Source organism: Leguminivora glycinivorella, chromosome 1 (assembly GCF_023078275.1).
Source record: "Leguminivora glycinivorella isolate SPB_JAAS2020 chromosome 1, LegGlyc_1.1, whole genome shotgun sequence".
Classification (NCBI taxonomy): domain Eukaryota; kingdom Metazoa; phylum Arthropoda; class Insecta; order Lepidoptera; family Tortricidae; genus Leguminivora; species Leguminivora glycinivorella.
This window is the reverse complement of record NC_062971.1, coordinates 10,064,190-10,089,840: the sequence shown is the minus strand read 5'-3', so window position 1 is coordinate 10,089,840 and position 25,651 is coordinate 10,064,190. Positions and strand designations below refer to the sequence as shown.

General features: G+C 35.5%; 1 protein-coding gene across 4 annotated transcripts in view; it reads right to left on the bottom strand.

Annotated features, from left to right (window-relative positions):
• The window catches only part of LOC125228093 (microtubule-associated protein Jupiter), a 182,137-nt gene that overhangs the window by 70,803 nt on the left and 85,683 nt on the right, over positions 1 to 25,651 (bottom strand). For 2 of the 4 annotated variants that reach the window (XM_048132578.1, XM_048132721.1), the window contains exon 1: positions 19,905 to 20,090. The exons of 1 other annotated variant lie outside the window; for it this stretch is intronic. In XM_048132578.1, the coding sequence (XP_047988535.1) occupies positions 19,905 to 19,966 (62 nt within the window). In that variant the 5' untranslated portion in view covers positions 19,967 to 20,090. Of the gene's footprint in view, positions 1 to 19,904; positions 20,091 to 25,651 lie in introns of those variants that run through there. One more of the 4 variants, XM_048132791.1, reaches the window with a different exon arrangement.

Genomic DNA, 25,651 nt, shown 5'->3' with positions numbered 1-25,651 from the left:
GTTTACTGATCCCTGCGCTAGGCCACCCTCGTGTTCACATATTTACCTACTCACTTAAATTCACAAATTCACTAGGTGACACTTTATCGGTCTAGAAATAAACCGGCTTGTGAACGCCGTCTTTAGGCATGATTTACCTTAACGTTGAATAAATTGCCTTAAGGTGTTTTCTCACGTTTAATTTAATTAAGGTAATATAATTTTACAGCTTCAAAGCTTCAATAAAGCTCGTTACGTTACAGTATTTAGTAAAATTGCTTGCAGTCAGGAAAATTTTCCCACGTCAGAAGACGCAAATTGTGCAGCGTGGGTGGAAAATGAATAGAGTTTAAGCTGGTAACCTTTGAAACGGCACAAAATGAAGATAAGATATCCAACAAAGGTGTTTGCATTTGATTTAAAACAAAAATAATTGATTAAAGTTAATACCTGACTAGTTAAAACATTATCGAAGAACCCATGCTGACATTTTCGGTTAGTATTCTCATAATTCATACATTGATGTAATTACAATATGTAGATAAAATTGTGTTTTTTTAAATAAACTTAGAAGTCTTCTTCGATGCATTTAGGTTGAAAGCCGGGTAATGTGAGGTAGGGGCGGGTGGAGAGGAGAAGCGACGCCATTCACGCTGGTGAATGAATGGGAGCATAAACGCAAATTGCAGGGCTGCAGCGGCGCCCGCGGAGCTTTGTTAGCACGCGCGACTCTCAAATACTACATGCACATTTTTTTTGTTTTTCTCAACATTTCTTTATTTGTTGTGGCATATGCACTAACAAAGTTATGTGTACCTACTAATAAAGTACATCTACAATCCGAACCGCAAGAAAATAATTTACAGTAATATGTTTAAGCAGCATTACGGGTTTGACACGCGCTCGTGGCTGTATGTTACGTAGCAACAACTCACTCTAAAATTTAGTATTTGAAAGCATGATTTAGGTTATACACGTATTTAGTCAACCAATAACAAAAACTCATATGTAGGTACACAAAATTACTAATGGCGACCCTAGCCTTAAGGAAATTACTTTGAATTGCACACCATAGATGAGCTGGTATCATCCTGATTCGACCGCAAAATTACGGTCAATAAACCTGGACGGGCTGTCTGTACAGTGCGCGGCGGGAGCCGTGATCGCGTAGTCACCGGGATGGCCGTGTCGGACAGGATGGACATAACATAAACAATAACGGTAGCGGGTGCGGAAACTATGGCAGCTCGGAAAGGAACCGAAAATATTTCAATGTTCGGAAAGGAACCGAAAATATTTCAATATTTCACCCCGATTCGACAACTGAATAAGCGTACGCTTAACGCTTCGCTTAATACTCTTAATATATCCTTAATCTTAATATAGCATAATTTATTTAGATACCTATCCTTTAGGTTTTGTTCTCGAGTAGGTAATGCTTAGTCTTTTATTTTTCAAACTAAAAATTAACTTTATTAAGAATGGCTGTATTCATTGTGTCTTAATAACGTTAAATAAACTTTATTATTCATTATCACAAACTGTAAATATGGAAATCGGTCCCGTGTTAGCTTTATGTCACTTTCTATTAGTTAAACAAGTAACTCGTAAACATTAGTAATTGATAGTAAACATTTTAGTATTGATAGTTAAACATTTAAAATATGTAGGTACACAAGGATAATCGCATCATTCACATAAACACTAGTAAGTACATTACGATAATTATGAACATTTTATGAGGAGATAAGTTTCGTACTGTAATAAGTAGGTAATGTTTGTTTATTTAGTACCTACTAAACGAAACACATAAAAACTTTTCCAAATGTAGAAAGTCTCGTATAACGAGTTTATTTTATCTTACTATATGTCAAAAATGTCTATACTGCACGAAATATTGTACTTTCCGTCACTATTTTTAAATGTTACTTGCACTTTCTCTTTTAATAATAAATATCATTGCAGATAATGGAGATGGAGGCGCAAATGTAAATGATATTAGACATAATACGTGTCGGTCTGTATGATTGCCAACAGTGATGCTATTCGTGAAAGCGTGATGTAAAAATTGCTGTTACATCTCAATTGCCAATCAATGACATAGCGAGATTGATTTCAAATGCAATTTTTTTTATTCAAACAAATGTGTATTAAATGTCACTATAAAGTAGAAAATATATAAACTTGTGGCTATAGTTGAGTTTCTTAGCACAGATGAGCTATCAAATGTGAAAATGTTACGCTTTTCTGATTTTATGATACCTACTTGACTTGCATTTTTATGTTGCCATGCCATCCGTTTTATGCATATGCTTACTACTGTTTCTCCGCGTTATAATAGAATCGTTTCGGACATCGCACAAACGTCTCAGTCAACTAGCATGCACAGGTTTTTTTAAACGCAATTGATACGACAGTTGTTACAATGTTTGCTACCAAGTTAGTTACTAATATATGGTGGTTTATCTCACCTGGTTAAAACACGTAAAACGAGAGAAAACTAGAAATGAACAATATAATACGTCGTGTCCCCGTCAACAACTACGGTGTCTCATGACAAGATCAGCTTACATGCAATGTTGGTATTGGGATCATGTATCAATGGAAACGAAATGACATTTGCACTCAACGGGAGTTTTACCGTACCATCTAGCAAAACTCGAATCGGAAATTGGCTATGAAAGCTTAGACTATAAAATTATACGCAGCACGGCAATAGCAGACTCCTATGAATTATTTTGTAATTAAAACTAAATTGATGTGAGAATACTTACAGTAGGTAAGTATACATACAAAGCATACAAATATAGGTAGTAGTTTATACAAAATATTGTGTCTTGTCTGAATATTACAATTTATGTATATCGATTTTAAATGACTCGAGAGGTCGGCCGTTTAATAGGTTTTTTCACTGACAAATTGACAAATTTCAATAAAATAAAATAATATCTGTATTTATGTTAATAATGTGCGGGCATGTAACTTAGGTACTTTATATGGATGTTACTTGTTTACAAAGTGATGCTACGAGTAATAACGAAAGACGTAATTTAATGAGGACAATCAGAACAACAATTGGCTGAAGGCGCGTCGCTTCCTACAGCCATTCATGCACAAAGCACTGTAATAAACAACTGGTATTTTTATTCGATGGCTTTATTGTTATCAATTAGGTCAGTACATAACAATCAAACTGCTTTTAATATGTTTACTTGATCATTAAGTAAAAATATTGTCAGAACCGTAAGCAATACAAAAATTGTACAGAATTTTAAAAAAGTAAGGTAATGTAACGGAATATTACTAGTAGTGTTGGTTAAACCTGGATGAAATGGGTATGGCCGACATTATCATCTGCGTCTCAGATAATTCGCATGTACCATGTTGTCATATCCGTTACGGCCGATCGAGCGGAACCAAAGAAGTCTTCATTGTGAGGCACGGCCTTGTACCTACTTATGCTCAACCATGTAACGCGATGCGTATGTCAATCTCTACTTAATATTATAAATGCGAAAGTTTCTTTGTTACTTTTTCGCGTTAAAACCACACTGAATCGTTTTAGATGAGTTTTGATATGGAGATAGTTTGCGGACCGGAGAAAGATCCATTTTCTCAATCGTCTTTATCATCCTCCCTTCCATGCTAAGACACCAGCTAGGCAGCTAATATACACCTCTCGTATTTAAAATATAAACAATGATTAAAAAGAAAATTTAGAAAGGTTACTTTCAAAATAGGTTATTTAAACCATCTTGTATCTATATTTGCCAAAACAACAATGTACGTGTTTAATAATTTTCTCGTGCAAATAGATACGCTCTTCCACCAGTTTCTCCAGACAGAGCTCACAGTTGTTTTAAAGTCATTGTCATTATCTCCATTGTACAGTTAGTTACCACTGTTACCAGTGACACATTTAGGCGTTTTTCTGCCGATCAGCGAGTCATTGTTAGGCTCACCGTGTTACTCACGGTGATTCCAAGAAAACAAACGATTTGTATGGATGAAAATTGGGCAATTTAGCAATTGCCGGTGATTAAACAATTGTTGTGGACTGCAAACTCGGGTGTGTGGCCATTTTGGTAGTCACGGTGAATTATATCCCAAGATACCATACGCGTGGCCTCGTAATGTATCCGTAGGGATATTCTGTTTGCGGGTGCAGCATCTTAACGGATTGTCTCCTCTCTACTAGGTTATTATATATTTCTACTTTACTTTCTACTCATAAAAATGTAATAAAATGTATACACGTTAATTATATTACCTAGGATGTCGTTTTAGCTAAATGATCCCCTTAATTTTATAATTTCGGCCATTAACATTAATAAGTGCGTTTACACTAACGTACCACACATAATTTTTAAAATATTTTACATCGTATCAATTTCCCTTGATCTTTTCCCATTCTACATTAGATGCCGTTTCCACAATGAATCATAACTCAAAATATACGCTATTTCCCACGACACGATAAAACTCAAACGAAGCTTGCTCATGTACAACATTTCATTTTCGATCACGATTCGACGTGTGAACAGGCCCTTAGCGGTTGCATCAATATGGAGGTCTACTATAACATCTCAAGTCTCATGCGCTATCTCCCTTTCACCCGTGAAAAGCACTATAACAGAGAAAGCACAATCACGTTTTCAGAATTCGTTTTTTGAGGAGCATGTCTGGTTTCGATGGACGTGACAGATACGTCCATAACTCAGCGTTGCAATAAAGGTGAGTATCTCTGTCCGCGCCAGATCATCGTTTTCGTGCGCTCGCACAAGCACCTGAAAGTCCACCTACAAAGCAGAATCAAGGAGAGATGAACTTTCTTTACAATAGTTTAATTTTCTTTGTAGTTCGTTCATTTTCTTTGCTTCGGTAAATGATTGACTAGTTTTCTTCCGAGTAGGCATTTTTTAGAAAAGTATTGTTTAGGTATATGCCATTAATACCTACAACAGGATTTCAACCTAAGATGCATTGGGAAAGTTTCGACAACGAGAAAGTATAAGTAACTAACAACTATAAAAAAGCACGCAAGATCCCTTGGTATGCTACTGCAATGGCAGTAGCTTTACAATTGTACTTTTTTTTAGTTTAGTACTGCCCTGCTAAGCCGAGTGGCGCTATCTCAAAACCAAATGATTTTTAAAATGGAACTGTCAGTTATAGATACTTGAGTATAAGTTAGCTATGGATTTTCGTTTGAGATAGCGCTTTTCGGCTTAAGAGGGCAGAGTAGTCGTACATGCATTTATTATTTATCGATTTTGAAATAATCTCGCTTTCTAAGCAACCCCGAAGCAAGATTTAAGAATATAAGAAAGAAAACAGTAATATTTATATTATCTTTCAGCCGCATCGAGTTGCCCTTCTGTTTACAATTTCCGCTGCACCTGTAAATTTAGACGTTGCACGCGCCGCGCGCACGCGGCGGTCACGACCGGCAACCCGTTAGGTCTCATTTACACTGGCACGACCGCTGCCGTCATATTCCAGAAAGTTCTCAGCATCTTCTCTCTCCATATACACATAAGACATTCTAGCTTCCATGTCCTCTTTCGGGGTTCGGTTCAAATTGAAAATGTATGAAAGGCAAGGTAGAAACCGGGAGTAATGGGAGTATCCTTAAGACGCTACGATACCCCTCATTTCTCCATACAAACGCTCTCGCCTGTTTCCTCTCTGGTTTTTGAAGCTAGATCAATGGTTTTTTCAACACAGACTTTTATTATCAATATCTGTGTCGGACCGTTTTGCTTTTTTTGATATTTTTGTTTTAAAAGGAATTAGAGCCTCTCAAAGTTGGCCAAAACGGCTTAATTGAATTTGCCAGAAAGAAAGGCGTGGTATTCAAAACTGAGATCAATTATCCAAAAAAACGAAACGGTCCGACACAGATAATTTCCTTGTCATTCTGATTTCCAAATTTCGTAACGATTGGTTAAGTTTTGGAGGAGGAAACAGTCGAGAGCGGAACCTCGATTTTTGCAGTTTTTACGCGGGATTTCGCGCCTGAGCTGCAGTTGTCCCTATCGCACCAAATTTAGGGGCGGGGCTAAGTTTTTATATACGTACACTGAAATAAAGTGATGGGAAATACTCGACATCTAATGTCGATAATCTAGTGATGTGAAAAGTTATCGATATACTACGTCGAAATATCGACATACCGTGTTTGACGAACTTTTTAGTTAGAAATACGTAATGTTCATATTTAAAATTGGTGGTCCAAAAAGACCAGTCTGCTCCGAGACCACGGGGACAATGCCGTCCATGAAACGTCGGAGGTTAGTGTTTAAAACATAGTAAATACGCGATTAAGTCCCGTTTGCAATTTTAAATATGTGTAAAAATCGTGAAAGTTTGAATCTGTATTATATATTCTGTGGAAATACTAAGTCCATATTTTTATAAGTATAGGTACGTAACAATTGCATACAGGTATAGGTTTATTTTATACATGCATAACTTTTCTCGTCATTGGTTTACTAGTAACAATTATAAAGTTATGCTGTATTTTACGATAGATTCCACGAATATTAGGCAACTATTTGGTATTCGGTCTTTTCAGCCATTTTGCCGAAAATTTGGTATTCGGTCATCATTGTTTATTTATTACTATTCTGCCGAACACCAATTAGGTAAGTAGTTACATTAGTCATATTATATGTACTTATTTACACACAATAAAAACATACATAATATTAATAATTTAAGTCATGTTTTAAAATATTTAAAAAAATGATGGGCCTTATTTAGTAATACATAGTTTGTTCAGGTTGGTACCAGTACCTGCCCTTAATAAGGCCCAGTGCTTATATTTCTTCTAAGTTTTATCAATCATGCCGTTTTGTATATTTTCTTCGCAGACATAGAATCACAAAATACCCTAAATAGTTACTTCTCTAAATAAGGCCCATCTCTCGCTTCTTAAGTTTTGTAACTTTGTGTAAACATTGTGTTCATGAATTCAATCATCAATTTTTGTGATAAGTATTTATACTACGGTCTGTCGTCTAAAACACATTTATTCAGGACTATGCATTTAGGATATGGTACTCTAAATTAGAGGGGTTCAAGTCTTAACAAGCAGTGCGTCAAGGTCAATGTGGTCAAGATATGCAGACTTTATTTCATATTAAGTTTAAAGGGACAAAATTAGGTACTTAATTAAAGTAGTGTGGGGTAGCCTGCTGTCCTACGGGGCAATATATTATATTATAATGTATTGTGTTTATGTGTATTGTGTATCATAAGTACTGGGCGTTTGCGGGGTCGCCTTCCACTCTGAGGCCACCACTCAAATACTGGCGCTGATGATAGCTCATCTTTGAAGATTATATCCGATCCATCTCTATTTCCGCAACGCTACTTCTTGGGTATCGAAGGTTGTGAACATGTGGACACATGGGCGGCATGGGCCTTATTTCATACCTGCATCAAATAAGACCCATAGTTTTTCTGTTTAATAATACTTACTTTTTACTTTTTTACTTACTGCACGAAATTTTTGAACCATTTACACTTATCAAGTTATAAAATGTACATAACATTTCGAAACTTAATAACCGGGCCTTGTTTGCACAAGCAACATTACATAATTATGCCCTTAGTAGGTAGATGAAATGAGTATTACCAACGTTTTAATTCTGCGGTAACAAAAATGCTTTGCCGAAAAGTATAAATAAGATCTAAATAATAAAAGTATATAAATACGTATAGATAACGTTTAAATAGCCTAGGTTTAAATTTAGCTGGCAAATTAGTTAAGCATTTTTATGGTTGGTATGCATGTTGGTAACCACGAAAAAATGCACATTTTATTACATTATGATTATGGTAAGTAATTAAATAAATATTGGGGACACCTTACACAGATCAACTTAGCCCCAAACTAAGCAAAGCTTGTACTATGGGTGCTAGGCGACGATATAGCGCAGGACACCATCGCGAGCGCAGACCGAAAGGTGTGGTTTTTCGGCGATTCCGGGGCAACTTGCCGAATCCTACACCGGGGCAAACGACGCAACGGAGCCACGCTGTTACGTCATCGCCCAAATAAATTGTTTAGTTTTAAACTTTATTGTTTTTTTTTTCATGTTCTTACTTACTGTTTTTTTTTCTTTTTTGTTATCTAAGTTTCGTGACGCATTGGTTTTACTGTAATGTCATGTAAACATGTTTTTACTAATAAATAAATAAATAATACATACTTAAATAGATAACATACATACATACAATCACGCCTGTATTCCATAAAGGGGTAGGCAGAACACATGAAACTACTAAAGCTTCAGTGCCACTCTTGGCAAATAAGGGGTTGAAAGAAAACGAAACTGTGACATTGCAGTGACAGGTTGCCAGCCTCTCGCCTACGCCACAATTTAACCCATATCCCATAGATAAATACAAAACCATATTTAAATAGATAAATACATACTCAGGAACAAATATCTGTGCTCATCACACAAATAAATACCCTTACCGGGATTCGACGAACGACGAACGACGACGGGAACCGAAGACAACATTAAAATTAGGTAGTTAATTAAAGTACTTTGAAGTAACCTGCTGTCCTACGGGATAAATATTATAATATATATAGGTATCCGTATATTTTTATTCTTTTCCTTCCGGCGACCGTCCTTTGTCACCCATGTTTCACAACTAAAGAGTAAGACGAAATTGACGAGTGAAGATGCTCTGACTGAAACAATTACTTTTCATATATTATTAATGTTTACCATTACACACAGAGCACAATCTCATCGGTAAATATTGTAAATTTTACTTTATTTCGATGTGCGTTTATCATAGCGCTCTTGAATAATACGATTTTGTAAAGAAAATATCTCCTAGATACATACTATCAATTGTATCGCTTAGTTTCAAACTTGGGTACTTAAATCCATTCTGCTTTAAGATTGAATATATAAAAAATACAGTCAAACCTGGATAAGCGAGAGTTCAAGGGAGCACAATCTCATTCTCGCTTATAGAGGTTTCTCACTAACCCGAGTTTCTCGCTAATGCAGGTACATGGGTAGCGTTTCTCTCTTATAGGGGTACGCAGCAATAACAAGTCACAGCAAGTACGAATGTAGTAAATATTTATTATGATAAAATTATGTGCATGATATGCACAACATATATTATGTACATAAGTATATATTTTTAAATGCTTACGAAAACAAAACAAAAATTCATGTACTATGTAATTTTATTTTATTTAGAACTTATTTTCACTCAAAAAAATCCGTCAATTTCGTTTGGGTTTCTGTTTTTGTATTTTGAATGTTTTTCTCTAATCTCTAACTCATAAATTTTGTCAAATATTGCTTGATCAACAACCGCCGCGTATTCAAAGTACTGATGCACCGTCTCCAACGCATTCAAAGCTAGCTTCATTGGAATGATCTTTATTTCTGTTTCCGGAATCTGTGCCTCGTCTTCACTGTCATTTCCAGCAATACAGGTGTTCACACAATTCTTAACGATATCGTCGTCGGTTAGTTCTCCAGCGGTAGTTACGTCGTCGTCAATTTGAACGAAATCGTCGAAGCTTCCTTCGCAATTGAAAACTATAAACTGAGTAAGTCTGACAAACAGGACGGTACACAGGCACACGTGTCCATTTGAAAAGAATGCGATAAAATAACAACAATAAAGTTATTTAGTTCCACGAAATAGAATAGGAACAATATTGACGAGAATACAAAAACAATGGTAGGAAGTTCCACGAAAGTTAAGAATGAGTCATAAAATAGCACATGTTAAATTTGTAAATAAAGCTCGACTGTCGCTTATAGAGGTATAGATAAGTAGCAGTCTCACTTACGGAGGTCTATGAGGGAAAAACGACTCTCTCTTACAGAGGTTTCTGTTTCTCGCTAATAGAGGTTTTGGGAGCTTAAAATGACGGGTCCTGGCTATTACTCTCACTTATAGAGTTTTCTCACTTATCCAGTTCTCACTTATCCAGGTTTGACTGTATATATTAACCTTGTAGCAGAATGGATTTATCCAGGTTTGAAGTTAAGCGACACAATTACGCTTAATTCGGTATGTAAATACCTTATTTTTTGTTAAGTTACTGATGGGCCTTATTTCATACATGCAGCAATTTGGGAAAAGTGCACCTACTTAATGCACAATTGCACATGGACCCAATTTTCTGACCCATTTACACTTATCTAATTATAAAATGTACATAACATTTCGAGACTTTTAACCGGGCCTTATTTGTATGTAGATTACAGATGCCCTTAGTTGGTAGATAAAATGAGTGTTATATACGTTTTAATTCTATGGTAAATAAGTTTTAAATAATAAAAATATCAATCAATACGTTTAAGTACCGATACCTAGGTTTAAATTTAGCTGGCAAATTAGTTAAGCATTTTTATGGTTGGTCTTGTTCTGTGCTAAACCTTGTATTTCTAATGCTAGGTAGGTAATATGTATACACAACCCTAGAAAATTAGAAATATAAGATGCATATGTAGCTTTCCATCTGAAAAAGGTCTTTATGCTTTGGCAGATTTTTTGTTAGAATTCTGCTAAAAAGTTCAAATTACCTTGGAACATAATCCGGTGTCTGGTAAGTATAATAGGTACCAAATTGTTACCTAGTTAAATTTTCCTACGCTGTCACTTCTGTCAAATATGTGCAAAAAAAGAATAAGATTCACATACATTTTTGGTAGGTAGATACTGTCAACCAATTATGTAGAATCCTAGGCAACTCTAGAACACCGTCCTTTATTTGCTACAGAAGTCAGTTTTACGTTTACTGTGAAAGGGTCTAGATTGGCCTATGACCTAGGATTCAGATTAATTGGTTGATTGTACGTACCTACTCCTATAATATGGCTTCTCTTTGAAGTCGAAAAGGTTTTAGCTTTTTACATACCGAATAACTTTATTTCGCTAACAATGTGACTATCTTAAAAGAAATCATCTTTTAAGATAATCACATTATGTATAAGATAAGGAATTGTTTCTACCATTCCTTAAAACATTACAAATTTGCATTTTAGTCAAGTTAATATCTTCACGGAGTCCAAAACATTATGCATCAAAAGTCCGAAACTAGACAAATATAGAGAGCGCTTGAGCGCGAGTAAGTACTTGCGCCGGCCGCGGACGCGGGTGTGTGCGTGCGCCGCGCGCACGCACACAGGGCCTCTCTGTGGGTTCCACCCCCGTCAGCGCGACGGCGATAAAGACCTAAAAATCTCAAATTTGAATTCGTGCTTCGGTATCGTATCCTCTTAACTATGCCCGGGGGCAAACAATCGAGAACACGCAGTTGTTGTCACACGCAATCCCGGTGAGTAAAATAGTTACTATTACAAATCACAAACAATCAGTAGAACACTTATCAGTCTTCACACCCTATTTTGTCTTTACATCCAAGGCTTGTATATTAAATATGATATTTATATTTATAATCGTATCTTGAGTCATGTAGTGTAGTTATCTAGGTATTCTTCGTTTTATAAGGCATTAAGTAAATGTAAATAACAAACAATTCACTTTTAAACGTATTTACGATAGCATTAAAATAAATAAACGGCAATCAAGATGAAAAATTGCAAATGATCTTTGTAACGTAATTTTCTATGAGCATAGAATTAATGTAAGGGCGGTTATTAACTGGCCGAGTAAGTCGCCGAGACCTGACTAACCTCTGTAAATACCAACACCTGATATTTAATACCTTGGCGTCTTTATTGTGAACTATAAATCAAAGAGAAAACAGTGATTGCATGATAAATGCATCTGTGGATTGAATGTGGGTGTGATTAATCTACATTAATTAAAAACTGTTTAAAATAAGTGTTGGATGGCATTACACACATCATGAGATCATGACTGAATGAATTAATCTGGGACACGTAATATTCAGTGTGTAAATTTTAAGTCATGCATTAGGTATATGGTATATGACATTCTGTACAAATTTATCGCCTGCGTCCTACGCAATAAAAAAATAGACCATGCATTAGGTTATTACAAGTAAAATTCTACTATGGTAATTCCTCATAGATCTATCAATTAAAATATGTATTAATGTACCTACACCTTTTTATAAAATAATTTTAGAGGATAAGAAAGAGAGGAGAGGAGGAGGAGGAGGAAGTATATAATATATTTTTCGTTCAAAAATGTTGTACCTACTTAAAAGTAAACAAACCAACCGTATTATTGTCCCGTTTAAAGTCGGGGGCAAGTTGTACAAACGTTTTACCGGATCATCAAGATAAGTGCCATAATCTGAGTCATGTCGGGACACTCGCTACATTTCGTTTACAATGGCTCATTAAACTGAAATACCTCTGCGTCCGGCCCGGTTATACCTGCTTTCCTCGTAATTACTGCTCTAACTCAACACTAGCCTTCAAAACTTTTCAAGAATGTTAACGCTAAAAGGTATTCTCGTCCTGTGAAAGATAATAAACTAGTTGCGCGGGCCGAGTCAACTGCATTATAAGTGTAGGTACGAGTAATTTATTAAGGCGGGTTTAGACGACCGTTGTTCAATACAAACGGAGTCACTTATTAGTCTTGTTAAACATATGAGTACACATTTTAGGAACATAATGTACTTATACGCGTATCGTGTCCATCATCCAAATAACTAATGCCCTACTGCGGTGACTTGAGCTTGCAATCTTTAGTTTGGATTCGGACCGGTGACGGAGTTGCTTCATTTGGATGATTCCCGTTTATCATCGTCGATAGCGGTCAAGCGGGGCGTAGACAAATGGGATTAGGTACACCATTTTCTTGTGTGTAAAATCTTGAGAAGTATGTGTCAATAATATCCGTAAGCATATACGACGTTCTCCACGTACGGCAACAAATTACGCGCATGCGTCGATCTAACGGGCCGGCGATAATCGCGACACGATAAAACGATAAAAAAACGCGGTGCAGGCGCGTAACGGATTGCACGATGCGCTCCGCCGTCAACGCATAGTATACTCTTTCTTCGTATTTTTTTTATATATTATATATTTGAGAAACTATCTACCTATAGTCAATTTTTCACTAAAGTAGGTATGACATTTATTTTATTGTGGCAGGTCAAAATCATGTTTCACCTGAAAAAATACGTACAATATTCTATTATAACGAAATAATACCCAAAACAGTAATAACAGTAATCCTCCCATACAACTCGGCTTTTTATCGATGTAGGTAATCAGGGCAGCGCCACATGAACATGCTAAACGACCTGTGATACATAATTAGCACAAATATCACCCATACTTGCTAACTGTGGTTTAATGCGATACCTATAAAATATTCATCGCGGGGGCAAGAATTAATGTATCGCAGCAAATTGCACGAAACAGATAAGAGCCATAAAATGGCCTATTAAAAATTCCTCATTAAATACTAATTCATAAAATCAATCATTTTGATGGTCCCTCGGTGCAAGTAGCAGATATACAGAGTGGGGCCTGTAACAAAGGCGAAGAATTGAACTCTAGGCTATTCTCCTTATACTGATCAACATTTGTTCGGCGACTTTTAAAAATAACTTGTATTTTGATTTTTATCACCCTTGAAAGTTTTTTCTAAGAGGTAATGTATTGCGAATTCTGTTAAGTCTAAAGTGTGACAGACAACGTCAATGACAACAATAATGGCGTACATTAAAGCTAATATTTATTTTGTATGAAAATTTAAAAATTTAAAGACTTCATAATTTTTAAAAGTCACTGAACAAATGTTGATCAGTATAAGGAGAATAGCCTACAGTTCAATTCTTCGCCTTTCGTTCGAATTAGCCTGTGAACACGATCAAATGAATCGTAATTAAGTTAGATAAAATCTGTACCTACCTGTATATTAAAACAATGCAATGTCAGCAAATTTTAATTGATCCTATTTTGTTACCAACATTTAGAGATATGTCGACTTTCGTAAGATATATACAGGATAATTGTTATAATTAAGAAAATATAGATACTAGAGTAGGTACCTTAATGACCAAATAAAACTTACTAAAATCTCAATTCATGAAATAAATCTTGGTAACAAAAAAGGAATAAGAAAAACAAATTTAACTTTTTCCTTAATTTTTGTACAAACTTTTCGAGAACTGCTGGCAAATACAAATAAAAAAAAATTATGGTCAACTTAACCAACACTCGTGAAAATATACGGACGAAACAGTAACCAAATAGATTACAATCGCGTTGAAGTCCGTTTATTTGGAGAGCTGTAACCTACAAACTGTTTTGTTAAAATTTGGAAAATATAGCCAAAGGGCCAATATATATTTACATATTTTATGTTGGTAACATATTCTATAGACGCATTTCACAACGGCATTATTTATAACGACAGCCGCGTATTATATGTGGACAGAATTTATACACTCGTACATACATACATATATCTACGAATATGAACTAAATATGTACAAAAATAACTGGACATAAGACATAATGTACTCGTACCTATACCTTACATTGTACGAAAGTCGTACATTGACATGTTTGCCATCATTTAGCTGTCAATTTTATTGTTAAGCTGGGACAGCCGAGATGTCATGTTACATTAGGAACGATCTTGGTCCATTGAGACCACAGTAAATTTACACCGTTCTACATTTTATTACCTTTAAAAGCGGTCTTCACACTCCAAATGTCCGATTTGTAATAATAATAAAGCAATCTTGGACTATAGAGCATATAGCTGTGCGGTTTACATTTTATTGCTTTTTGAAGCGATCTTTACTGACCTAACGTCCATTTAGTGATGTGAACACATTTAAACATTTCCTTTAAGTTGTTATGCGCTGACCGCGACAAAATGGGTTTTTAGTTACCTGCATACATTAGGCTTTCAGAGTTATACACATATTTAAATCTAAATGACATATATGGCATGGCGGGCTCTTAAAATCGAGTTCCTCGTTCAACCATTTTTAGATTTAAGAAAAACATACGTAGCTAACTATTTTCAAATAGAGCGGGATTCTTAAATAAGTATTTAATGGTGACGTTGATGAAACATTTAATAAAGTTGCTTTATAACTTCTACAAATCTAGGATCTGAATATAAATTCGTAAATACCCGTCCGCTCACCGGTTTCCCCGGGCTCGTAAACCCGTACTTTATCATGTCGTGACATTTTTTCGGCGAAATCAGGCAATGCGGCAATAATGACTGTTTATTTGCGTATTAAATTTGCAATGGCACGCGACGTATAACCTTGTCTAGCAAACGACATTTGAAATTAATTACATTAATATGTTCCAAATCTTCTTAATTTGATATGCCTAACCATTGTCTTTTGGACAAAAAAACAAAGACTCCGAAAATAGCCAAATTACCTACCCTAATATAAAATGTAGGTATTTGTAAATAACCCTGAGTAGTTTCCATTAGTTTGGACCAACTACTAAAGTTGTAGAGGTAAATACAACAAAATATAAATTGGTGGTCATTACATTAAATAATCATACAAGTTCAATGGACGACACGGGTTAAGTTCAAATGACAAGGAACATGTATAGCAGTCGTAACTAAATTTAAACATAGGTGTTTGACTTTGAAACTGTCGCTCAATCGATACAGTAAAGTCACAAAAAACGTGTAGACATGTTGTAGAATCTATGTACAAAGTGTTTCTGAAGCCATGGTTATCGATAAAATGCGGTCGTACGGCTCAATTCAGTTTTTGCATCGACAATATAATGGTCTAAATACTACCATACGAGGTGATGTTAGCCTTCTTACAAAAAGCCATTAAGGCGCTGCTCCGTGTTACTTTGGCATAAGATTAAACAAGTAAAGCATATTTAGCCCGGATCCTACGGGTACAAATCATTTCAATTTACTTATATTCTCTTTCATATTCCAAAATATTAGGAGTTAAAGTTCGTAATAATCTCTAAATATGCATTGTTTCGTTACATTTTATATTAGGTAGTAGTAAGATAGGTACTTAATTGTTAAACGTCATAGCGATAATTTGTGGAAAGTAAGATCAAATACGCACATAATATTTTTATTTATTTAAACTTTATCGCATAACGGAAAAAGTACAAATGGCGGACTTGATGCCTTAAGGCAGCCTCTACCAGTCAACCATAGGGCAAAACAGAAATTCAAGAATGTGCAGAGTACATGAAACTACTCAAGTTTCAGTGCCACTTTAAGCCAATAAGGGGCTGAATGAAAACAAAATTGTGAGATTGCTAAATTTAATAATTCTGTTATAAGACCTATCTTGGGACTTCATAATTATTATTGTGTTGTTTCAAATCAAATAATTGTTTTCGGAGTCTAAAAATACAATCAGCATGTTCAATTGTTCATGACAGTTCACATTTCCACAAATGTTAAAAATACGACTACGTACCACTTAGTGAAAGTTTGCTATTATTTAAATAGACGCGCTTATTTCATTTGTTCTCGTTAGTAAATTTGAACCGAACAAAGTTGGACTATGTGCTGACTTGCTCAGTAGCTTTGGTAGTCAACATTTGAACAAGTCAAATTAAACTATTAGTGGCATTTAGCGGCGTAAATGGTCACTTAGCGGCGGCAAAACAACGTGAGGTGTGAAAGCTGCTCAACACTTTTAAAAAGCTGTGAATGCAGTGATACAATACAAGGCATGCCATGTACGACTCATACGAGTATGCCGTATGCCCACCCGGCCCGGCCACTCAACTTTATAATCCATCTCCTGAAAAAAACTGACAATTGCGAATCGGATCCTGTGTTCGACGTATTCGTAGCTTCGTTTACAAATTTACAGTTTCCTGACTATTCCCTCCACATGTAGTCATTTGATCCGTGCCTCCAAGGGAAAGAAACAGAACCATAACAAATAAAAAGCGATTACTTTATAAGACCTCTACTTGTTCGCTGCAAGTTGTGGTTTTATTGCAATATTCATTTATAACATTGTTTTATGGATATTAAGAGCCGAATATTACTATTTGAACTATTTAGAAATAAAACCCATACTCTATGTAACAGCTGATTAAGTAAGTAATGGATAGCATAAAACCCAAGAAATAATAACTGAAAATAACTCTGACAAATCTGACATTTACCTATGTATAACAAAGACAGTTAATGATGTTATTAATTTTTATAACTAGGCTATACTGCACTACGGATTGTGAACCAAATCGCTTCCTTTATGAACAAATCTATTCATCGCTAATTTTCTGCTCCAATTTTGAAAATACCGACGGACACCAGCTATCAAAGTGATTCGGGGTCAGTGGGTTATGAAGGTCAGGACTAGTTTTATTAGAGTGATAGAAGAAAGGACGCCGAGGCGTCGGCTTCGTCTGTCTGTCCGTAATCGCCCGTTTCCTAGGGTATGCTAATGTGTACGCCGGCACGCGATTGGTCTGCGTATGGGGTGCCCTTGTGGGCCTTGTGCTAATATTAGATTTTTTGGTATTTTATATTAAAGCCTGCTTTAGTTTTTGTGCGTTATGAATAAAATGGATGAAATATAACAGCAAAAATGGAACTCGTTTCTTTAAAGGGCATTTAACTCTTTATTTTTATTAAGTAATTTCAAAAATGCTGTCATATATTATGGTTAGGTCTTCTTGTCCACGGTTGCCTTTTCCATTTCCTGAGGTAGACACCAGTGTAGATGATAGAAATCAACCGCTAGTAATCTTAGGTTACAACCAATGCATTTCTCATCTACATATTCATCTTTGTCTGAGAGCAAGAGTATTAATAGTAACCGATTCCCGTCAAACTATGTGAAAAGTTTTATGCGTATTTACAGATCAGTGACATTTGCTGCGGAAAACACATCAACCACAATGAATCAGAAAAACAATGTTTCAGGAAAACACACAATATACATATTGTATCGTTTTACCTCTTTGTCCTTTTGCTACTTTAACTCTGCATAAGTACAGTGTTGTTTTTTTACGACGTAACCATCTCGACTTCTCGATTTCGTATTTTAGTTCAATACAGATTACTACTAAATATTTGAATTCTACTTATTTAATTTAAAGGGTGACTAGGAGAGAAAGGATGACTAATTTCTATCGCCCGTCTAAACCAATATTTAGGTATTCCACAGATTTTCAAGTGTGACAAAATCGAACGCTTTCAAAAATATGCTTTTGCTGAGTGCGAACTAAGATTGAGACTTCAGCATATCGTCACTACTTTTAAAAAATCTCGTATCTCACGCTGTTCCTCAAAGTTAAAACGCAGTAAGTCTATATGCATTCCATACATACTTACTACAATTTTCTTTTCATTGACAGACGAAGATACAAGTTTTTTTAAAAGTAGTGACGATATATTGTAGCGAAATATTAAAATTAAGTCTTTTTTAGACTTATATTGACCGTGATTACCTTCCTGTGGTCTATATCTCGGTCAATATAAGTCTAATGAAACTAAATAACCTTGAATCATTCAAAACTCTTTGATTATTTTTTTTCATACACTTACATAAGTTTAAAATGAACTTATATTACCTTCGCTAAGGGCGCAGTCCCACGAAATGTAGCCTCGACATGATTAAGGAACGAGGTCGACAGTTCGGAAATTAATGCTAATAAATTCTATACAAAATGCTAACTTGTACAAGTTTCCATTATGTACAAATATTTATTGCTAAACATAGTTTTTGATATACTAAATCCTTTGCTTCTACGGATATCAGATATATACGGTTTTTTTTTAAATTAGGAAATGCATGATTACAAATTACGGAGTGACAAGAGTACTGAGTCTCCTCTTCTTGCACAGAGTAACTGAAAAGTAACAAATCGTGAACAAATCATTTGGCTATTCACATGGAGGTCACGGGTACTCTTTATAAAATGCAACTGATTTGTCACTTTTCAAGTTTTCAGTTAGAGTCTGTGCAAAAAGGGAATAATATAAGGGAACCTCTCTAAATATTTTATGACTTATGACTCTAAATGGTGGTGACGGGTTAAGAATTTCACCACCCCCTTTCTTCCCGTGGGTGTCGTAGAAGTCGACTGTGGGATATGGGTTAAATTGTGGCGTAGGCGAGAGGCTGGCAATCTGTCACTGCAATGTCACAATTTGGATTTCTTTCAACCCCTTTTTGCCAAGAGTGGCACTGAAACTAGTAGTTCAGGTGCTCTGCCTACCCCTTTGTGGTATACAGGCGTGAATGTATGTATGTATGACTCTAAATAGACTCTAGTATCAGAAAGGACGAGCCTTGTCAATAATGTCAATACGTAAGCAATTAAAATAAGCGGGAATAAACGGGATTAGGAAAGAAGTAATGTGATTTCAAAACATTGTGATTCTACTAAAATAACTGTGTCTTAAGTTTGCCATATTTACCATATTAGTTGTCTACGAATACTGAAAAGATGGCTAAAAGCTGAAAATTCTTGAACGTAGCGCGTGACCTCCGCGTTATATCGACGTAGAGTTCAACGCACTTTAACGTAAGCTCTCATTTTCGTCACCAAAAATCACACTTTTCAGGTTAATGAGTTCAGTTCCTGGTAAAGCTTAATTTATACAAAGATTTTATTTACATTTTTTTTATTTCAGTCCAGAAAATTGACATTGAATGAGAATCGAGATACGCATATAAATTTGTGTGTAATGTACAAATTTTTTTTGGAAATTTTACCTAGGCATTTTATGGTCTATGTCTAAAACTACCTTAAATATATTTTTTTTAGCGTTAAGTGATTTACAATTATTTAGGATGTCTAAAATAATACCGCTAATTAACATAGCTATCCTATGGTATCCTCTTATTAAATACTAAATTCTGGAAGAGAAAAACAAATGTCAAATTTTTATCTCATATTACAACCCTTGACCTTTCCCAAAACAAAGATGGTTTTCAGTCAAAAATCCGCAGCATCCCTCGCCTGAAACCTTTTTGTCCTTACCTGTTCTTTCCATGGCCGATCTTGTAGAGCTCGACATGCTTGAACTGAGCGTAGGTGGCCATTGTGGTTTTATGTAAAACACGAAGGGGGTGTTTATATCACGAGACACTGCGCGGAACCGGCGCGGAGTGAAAGACGGCGTGCGGTTGTGTCGGCGGGCGTCAGCTGACTGAACGCGCGCGGGCTGAACCCTCGCTTAAGTCGTAGTCGATGCTGGCACCCTCCGCCCGCGCGTGAAAAGCGAGCCGGGCACATGCGCGCGCCACTTCCGCACTATTTTTTTTAATCTTACAGTTACCTGGTTCGGCGGATGGACCACGGCGTGTGGCATATGCCGCAAGCTGTCATCCAGATGACCAGCGCTGACAGACAGTTTACATGCATAACAAAAAGGTTTCAACAAACTATTTATATCTAGTTTTATATAAAAAAGTAGATATTTACGTTATATATGTTTGCTTTAACATTTTTCAGTAATTTCAAATTGACTGATTGTAAGTAGTAAATCAGTAAGGTACAGCAGGGCAAATCTCGACTGAGGGGCAAATGTAACTGGTCCATTTTTTCCACGTTTTACAATGTTTGCCTTATTAAATAGAGTGTCCACCGGTTATTTGTATGGTAGGCGTGTCCACTGAATACATGTAGAACTCAACATCATAGTGTAATAATGGAAAAAATGGATTAGTTTTGTAACTAAAGGTACAGCGGGGCAAATTTCGACTGGGGGGAGGTAATTGTTTACCCCCCGAAATTTGCCCCGCTGTACCTTATGTTTTTTTTAACATTACTTACGATTTTTTGCCATACCTATGAAGTAATGATTTTCAGACTATCCATCATTTGTTTCAGTAAAACTGAATTATTAACAGTAAAATATAGATCTAATTGGCTGCACATCTAATGATAATTTATTAGAGATGGGCCGAATATTCGGTAAATATTCGGTATTCGGCATATTCGGCAAGTTTTTTAATGAAATTTTCGGCCGAATAGTTCGGTTACATTGCCGAATATTTACCGAATAAACAAAGTAATTAAATAGCGTAATTTGTGTTGTTTTTCATCGCATAATGACATCCTATTTCAGCATTCTAAGGAACTAAATAGAACCAAGAAGAAGATAAAATGCGTTAAAATATAAGAACCTACAGTAATTATGTAAAAAAGTAAAAATAACGTATCTAGCTTAAGAAACAAAAACCAAAATTTTCTTATGCACTAAATTACAGGAACATTAAGACCCATTACTTAGTACCCATTGAAAAGTTTTTAACTCTAAGCCAGGATTTAAAATATGGCGGAACCGAATATTCGGCCGAATGTTCTGTTCGGTAACAGTTGAACCGAATGTTCGGCCGAATATTCGTATTCGGCAAAGTCCGTATTCGGCCCATCTCTAATTTATATCATTTTTAGGGTTCCGTAGTCAACTAGGAACCCTTATAGTTTCGCCATGTCTGTCTGTCCGTCCGTCCGTCCGCGGATAATCTCAGTAACCGTAAGCACTAGAAAGCTAAAATTTGGTACCAATATGTATATCGATCACGCCAACAAAGTGCAAAAATAAAAAATGGAAAAAAATGTTTTATTAGGGTACCCCCCCTACATGTAAAGTGGGGGCTGATATTTTTTTTCATTCCAATCCCAACGTGTGATATCTTGTTGGATAGGTATTTAAAAATGAATAAGGGTTTTTTAAGATCGTTTTTTGATAATATTAATATTTTCGGAAATAATCGCTCCTAAAGGAAAAAAAAGTGCGTCCCCCCCCTCTAACTTTTGAACCATATGTTTAAAAAACATGAAAAAAATCACAAAAGTAGAACTTTATAAAGACTTTCTAGGAAAATTGTTTTGAACTTGATAGGTTCAGTAGTTTTTGAGAAAAATACGAAAAACTACGGAACCCCCGACACGCTCTTGGCCGGTTTTTTAATGAAATGCACATTGCATGACTAGTGGTAATCTTGCTAATTACTTTCATTAGCGGTGTCTCTTACCCCTTCAAGCTGTAGGGGTTGTCACCCGCGCACCGGTGCGGACGAGGCACATTAGATTATTAGGATTAGAGGTTTGATTGCACAGTTTATATCATTCGTTAAAGTAGTTGCAGAAATTGATCATTAGCTTAATAATTAGTTTTAGTTTAGCTAAGATTCATTGTTAACTCTCGCTATATCTGTATTCTTCGCATCGCCATTTATCTTCTGGTATTTCATTGAGCCCCCACGTCACAGGCTTGACTTAGTGTGAGGACTATTGCTAACCATATACTGTATTTTATCTCTGCATTGTAACTATACCTACTATTTAATCCTATATTTTATCTATGTCTGGTAATGAAATAAACTTTTTGTATTTGTATTTTTGGTATATGTAAGTTTTTTTCTTTCGATTTCCACTGATTCGCCCTGAGAACTTCTGATGACATAGAAAGAAAATTGGTATTTTCCTTTTGTAAAGCCAGTTTTTTTTTAAATTAGCATTAGATTGAGTATTAAAAAAATAGAGCCAGAAAAGGAGTATGCAGGCTTTGAATCAAATAAATATATTCAGCACATCTAATCTAGCTCGCAAGATTTGAACCGAACAAACTTAATACAACCAAACAAACATAGTAACAACATTACTGACTTTAAAATTTCAATGAATGCACGGATTCGATGATTGCACATGCTAACCAACTGAGAACAATTTGGCTGCGGTTCAGGGATTTCGCGAGGGTTGCCCGAGGCTGAACCCTCGAGGTCGATAAACTGTAGCTACATGATGTCGGATTAAAATCGACTCATATGTGATACTCCACTCCACAGAGAAGTTTTTTTTTTAATTTATCAAAAAAATCCAATTAAAATCAACTCTATCGTGAGACGATAGTACAATACTCCACCGAAAAGTTTTTTTACTTAAATAATTCATCAATATTCTGGAATAAACATTTCTGTCAAACGTATTAACCGCATTTATGATCGGTAAGTAAGGTACAGCGGGGAAAATCTCGACTAGGGGGCAATTGTAACTGATCCATTTTTTTCATTATTACACTATGATGTTGAGTTCTACACGTATCCACTAAACACGCCTAAATACCATGTATAGTATAACCGGTGGACACTTTATTTAATAATGAAAACATTGAGAAACATGGAAAAAACCGGCCAAGTGCGAGTCGGACTCGCGCACCGAGGGTTCCGTACAAACCTGCAAGGTTTACAAAGTTCGTTCATTACGACAATCGAGTCATAATATATATTTTGTAATGTAACTAAAAATTTAAGGTTTTCGGAATTTTTCCTTTATGTGTGCTATAAAACGTTGCTTCATGCCAAATTTCAAGATTCTAGGTCGACTGGAAGTACCCTTTAGGTTTTGATTCCCTTGCGAGTACTTGCGAGTTTCAAAATATGCAGCTTAAATTGCTGTTTCTTTTGATTGCGTTGACATAGAAGTTTGATTTTGTTACAGCTTAAAGGTATTATAGACCTGAATTTGGTATGAATTTCAATTTAATACCTCTACGCGTTTATGAGGAAATGGGTAGTAAGGTTAAAATTATTAAAAAAAAATATATTATGTGATGTAACTAAAAATTTATGGTTTTCGTAATTTTTCCTTTATCTATGCTATAAGACGTTGCTTCGTACCAAATTTCAAGATTCTGAGTTCACGGGAAGCACCCTGTAGGTTTTGATTCCCTTGCAAGTGTCGAAAATTTGCGGCATAAACGGCTCTATCTTTTGATTGCGTTGGCTTAGAAGTTTGATTTTTTCACAGCTTCAAGGGACAGTAGACCTGAGTAATTGATATAAATTTCAGCTTCATACCTCCACGCGTTCCTGAGAAAAAGGGTCTTGACAGACGGACGGACGGACAGACGGACAACAAAGTGATCCTATAAGGGTTCCGTTTTTTCCTTTTGAGGTACGGAACCCTAAAAATGGATCAGTTACATTTTAAAATAACTAAATATAAAGTTGATATATGAAACGCTAAATTTATAGCGGTTTAATAGATATATTTTCAAAATAAATTAAATATATCATTGCTACGAATACATTTACCATATGTAATGCCCATAATACTAAAACTCATATGTATGTAGGAATAAATCTACCAAATTACTATTTTCCTGCTAAATTTGTAAAAGAATCCGGAAGACGCCACTACTGATGAATAATTTGCGTGTAATTTACGTTTTATGTATTAATGAGTTGGACACCACCAGCAAATTAACCCATTGTTGTTTAAGTTACGTTTTAATGAAATACCTATAGTGGATTCTACAATACGGAAAACAAATACTAACGACTTAATACATAATCGGCCTATTCTGATTTTAACTGCTGGTTTTCATTAAATTATACAAATTTATTACCTATCCGCTCGCTTATTTCAACGACTTTTATTGATTTTCCAGAAGGGTATGTCATTTTCGGGACTAATATGATCTCTTAGCCAAGTTTCAACGAAATAGGATTAGCGATTTAAGCTAGAAGACCCAGAAAGACAAACAATCACTCGTTGGAATACATAATACCTATTAATATTAAATTAACCGTTATTAAATTCAGAATACGCCCATGAATTTAGTTGTCATTCCTACATCACTGAATTTAATCACTTTTCCATCCCCTCGTACGAACAAGCCATCACTGTCGCTACAGAGATAAAATAAGACAAATTAATTAGGAGATGTTCCCCCGTTCCCCCCATTATTTGACATTTGTATTTTTACTCGCTTCCCGTGGTGCTTTTCGAAGAGGGTGCCCGTAGCGTGCCGAAGCCTAGTTACCTACATTAAGCTTTTATTAAATTTATATTCTTGTTTCAATTTATGATATGTATAATAATATATATGATATCTATTATGTGCTCAAAGTTATAGGTTTCTGCACTAGTGTATTTTACTTTCCAAATATTTTTTATGGTATAAAGAATGGCTGACAAAAGCAGAATTGGACAAATTTAGGAACCTGATGAAAAACGAACATATCGACCCGGATTTTTTGTACAATTTCTAATTACATATTCTTAAAAATAATATGCATTATTAGTTTCCTCGTATCCGAAATAATGTAAATAAAAGGGGCTAATTTTCTTTCATTCAGGTATTCTGGCGCTCGAACGTGATTGTGTTGACTTTTGTGGATTCTAGTAGTATTTACATACACTTAGAAAATGTCTAATTGAGCAGTAAACCGTAAATAAGCACTGATACTTGCTTTGCGTCAAGCGACCATTTTTCCCTCTCGAACAATATAGCATCGCTTCCCCATTTCAACACTAAACCATTACAACACATCCATAACAACTATTTTCGGTTGTAAACAACAATTTTTTCAATAATCAACCTAAAATGAATACATATAAGAAGCAAACTATGTTTGAGTAGGTGATTTTACTTCCAGTTGTGTATTCAAACGTTTATTTAGATTTAGAGTCGGAAGACAGCCCTATAAGTGATGGCTCTTCGCTTTGGATATGAGATTCAACAAATATCTCAAAAGGCGCTTTTTGACGTTAACGCGCTTCCTAAGGAAATGAAATGAAATGAAATGAAATGAAATGAAATGAACATGTTTTTAGGCATGCGCTTATGAACGTCAAATAAAACAGGAGCTCTAACATCAGAGTATTTATGTTTGCACAGCAAGCTTGCATGCTGGCCGCGTATTGGGTTACGCTACGATGACTCTACAATCTACACGCACTAGACTTAGTGTAATATTTTACTCAAATACTTT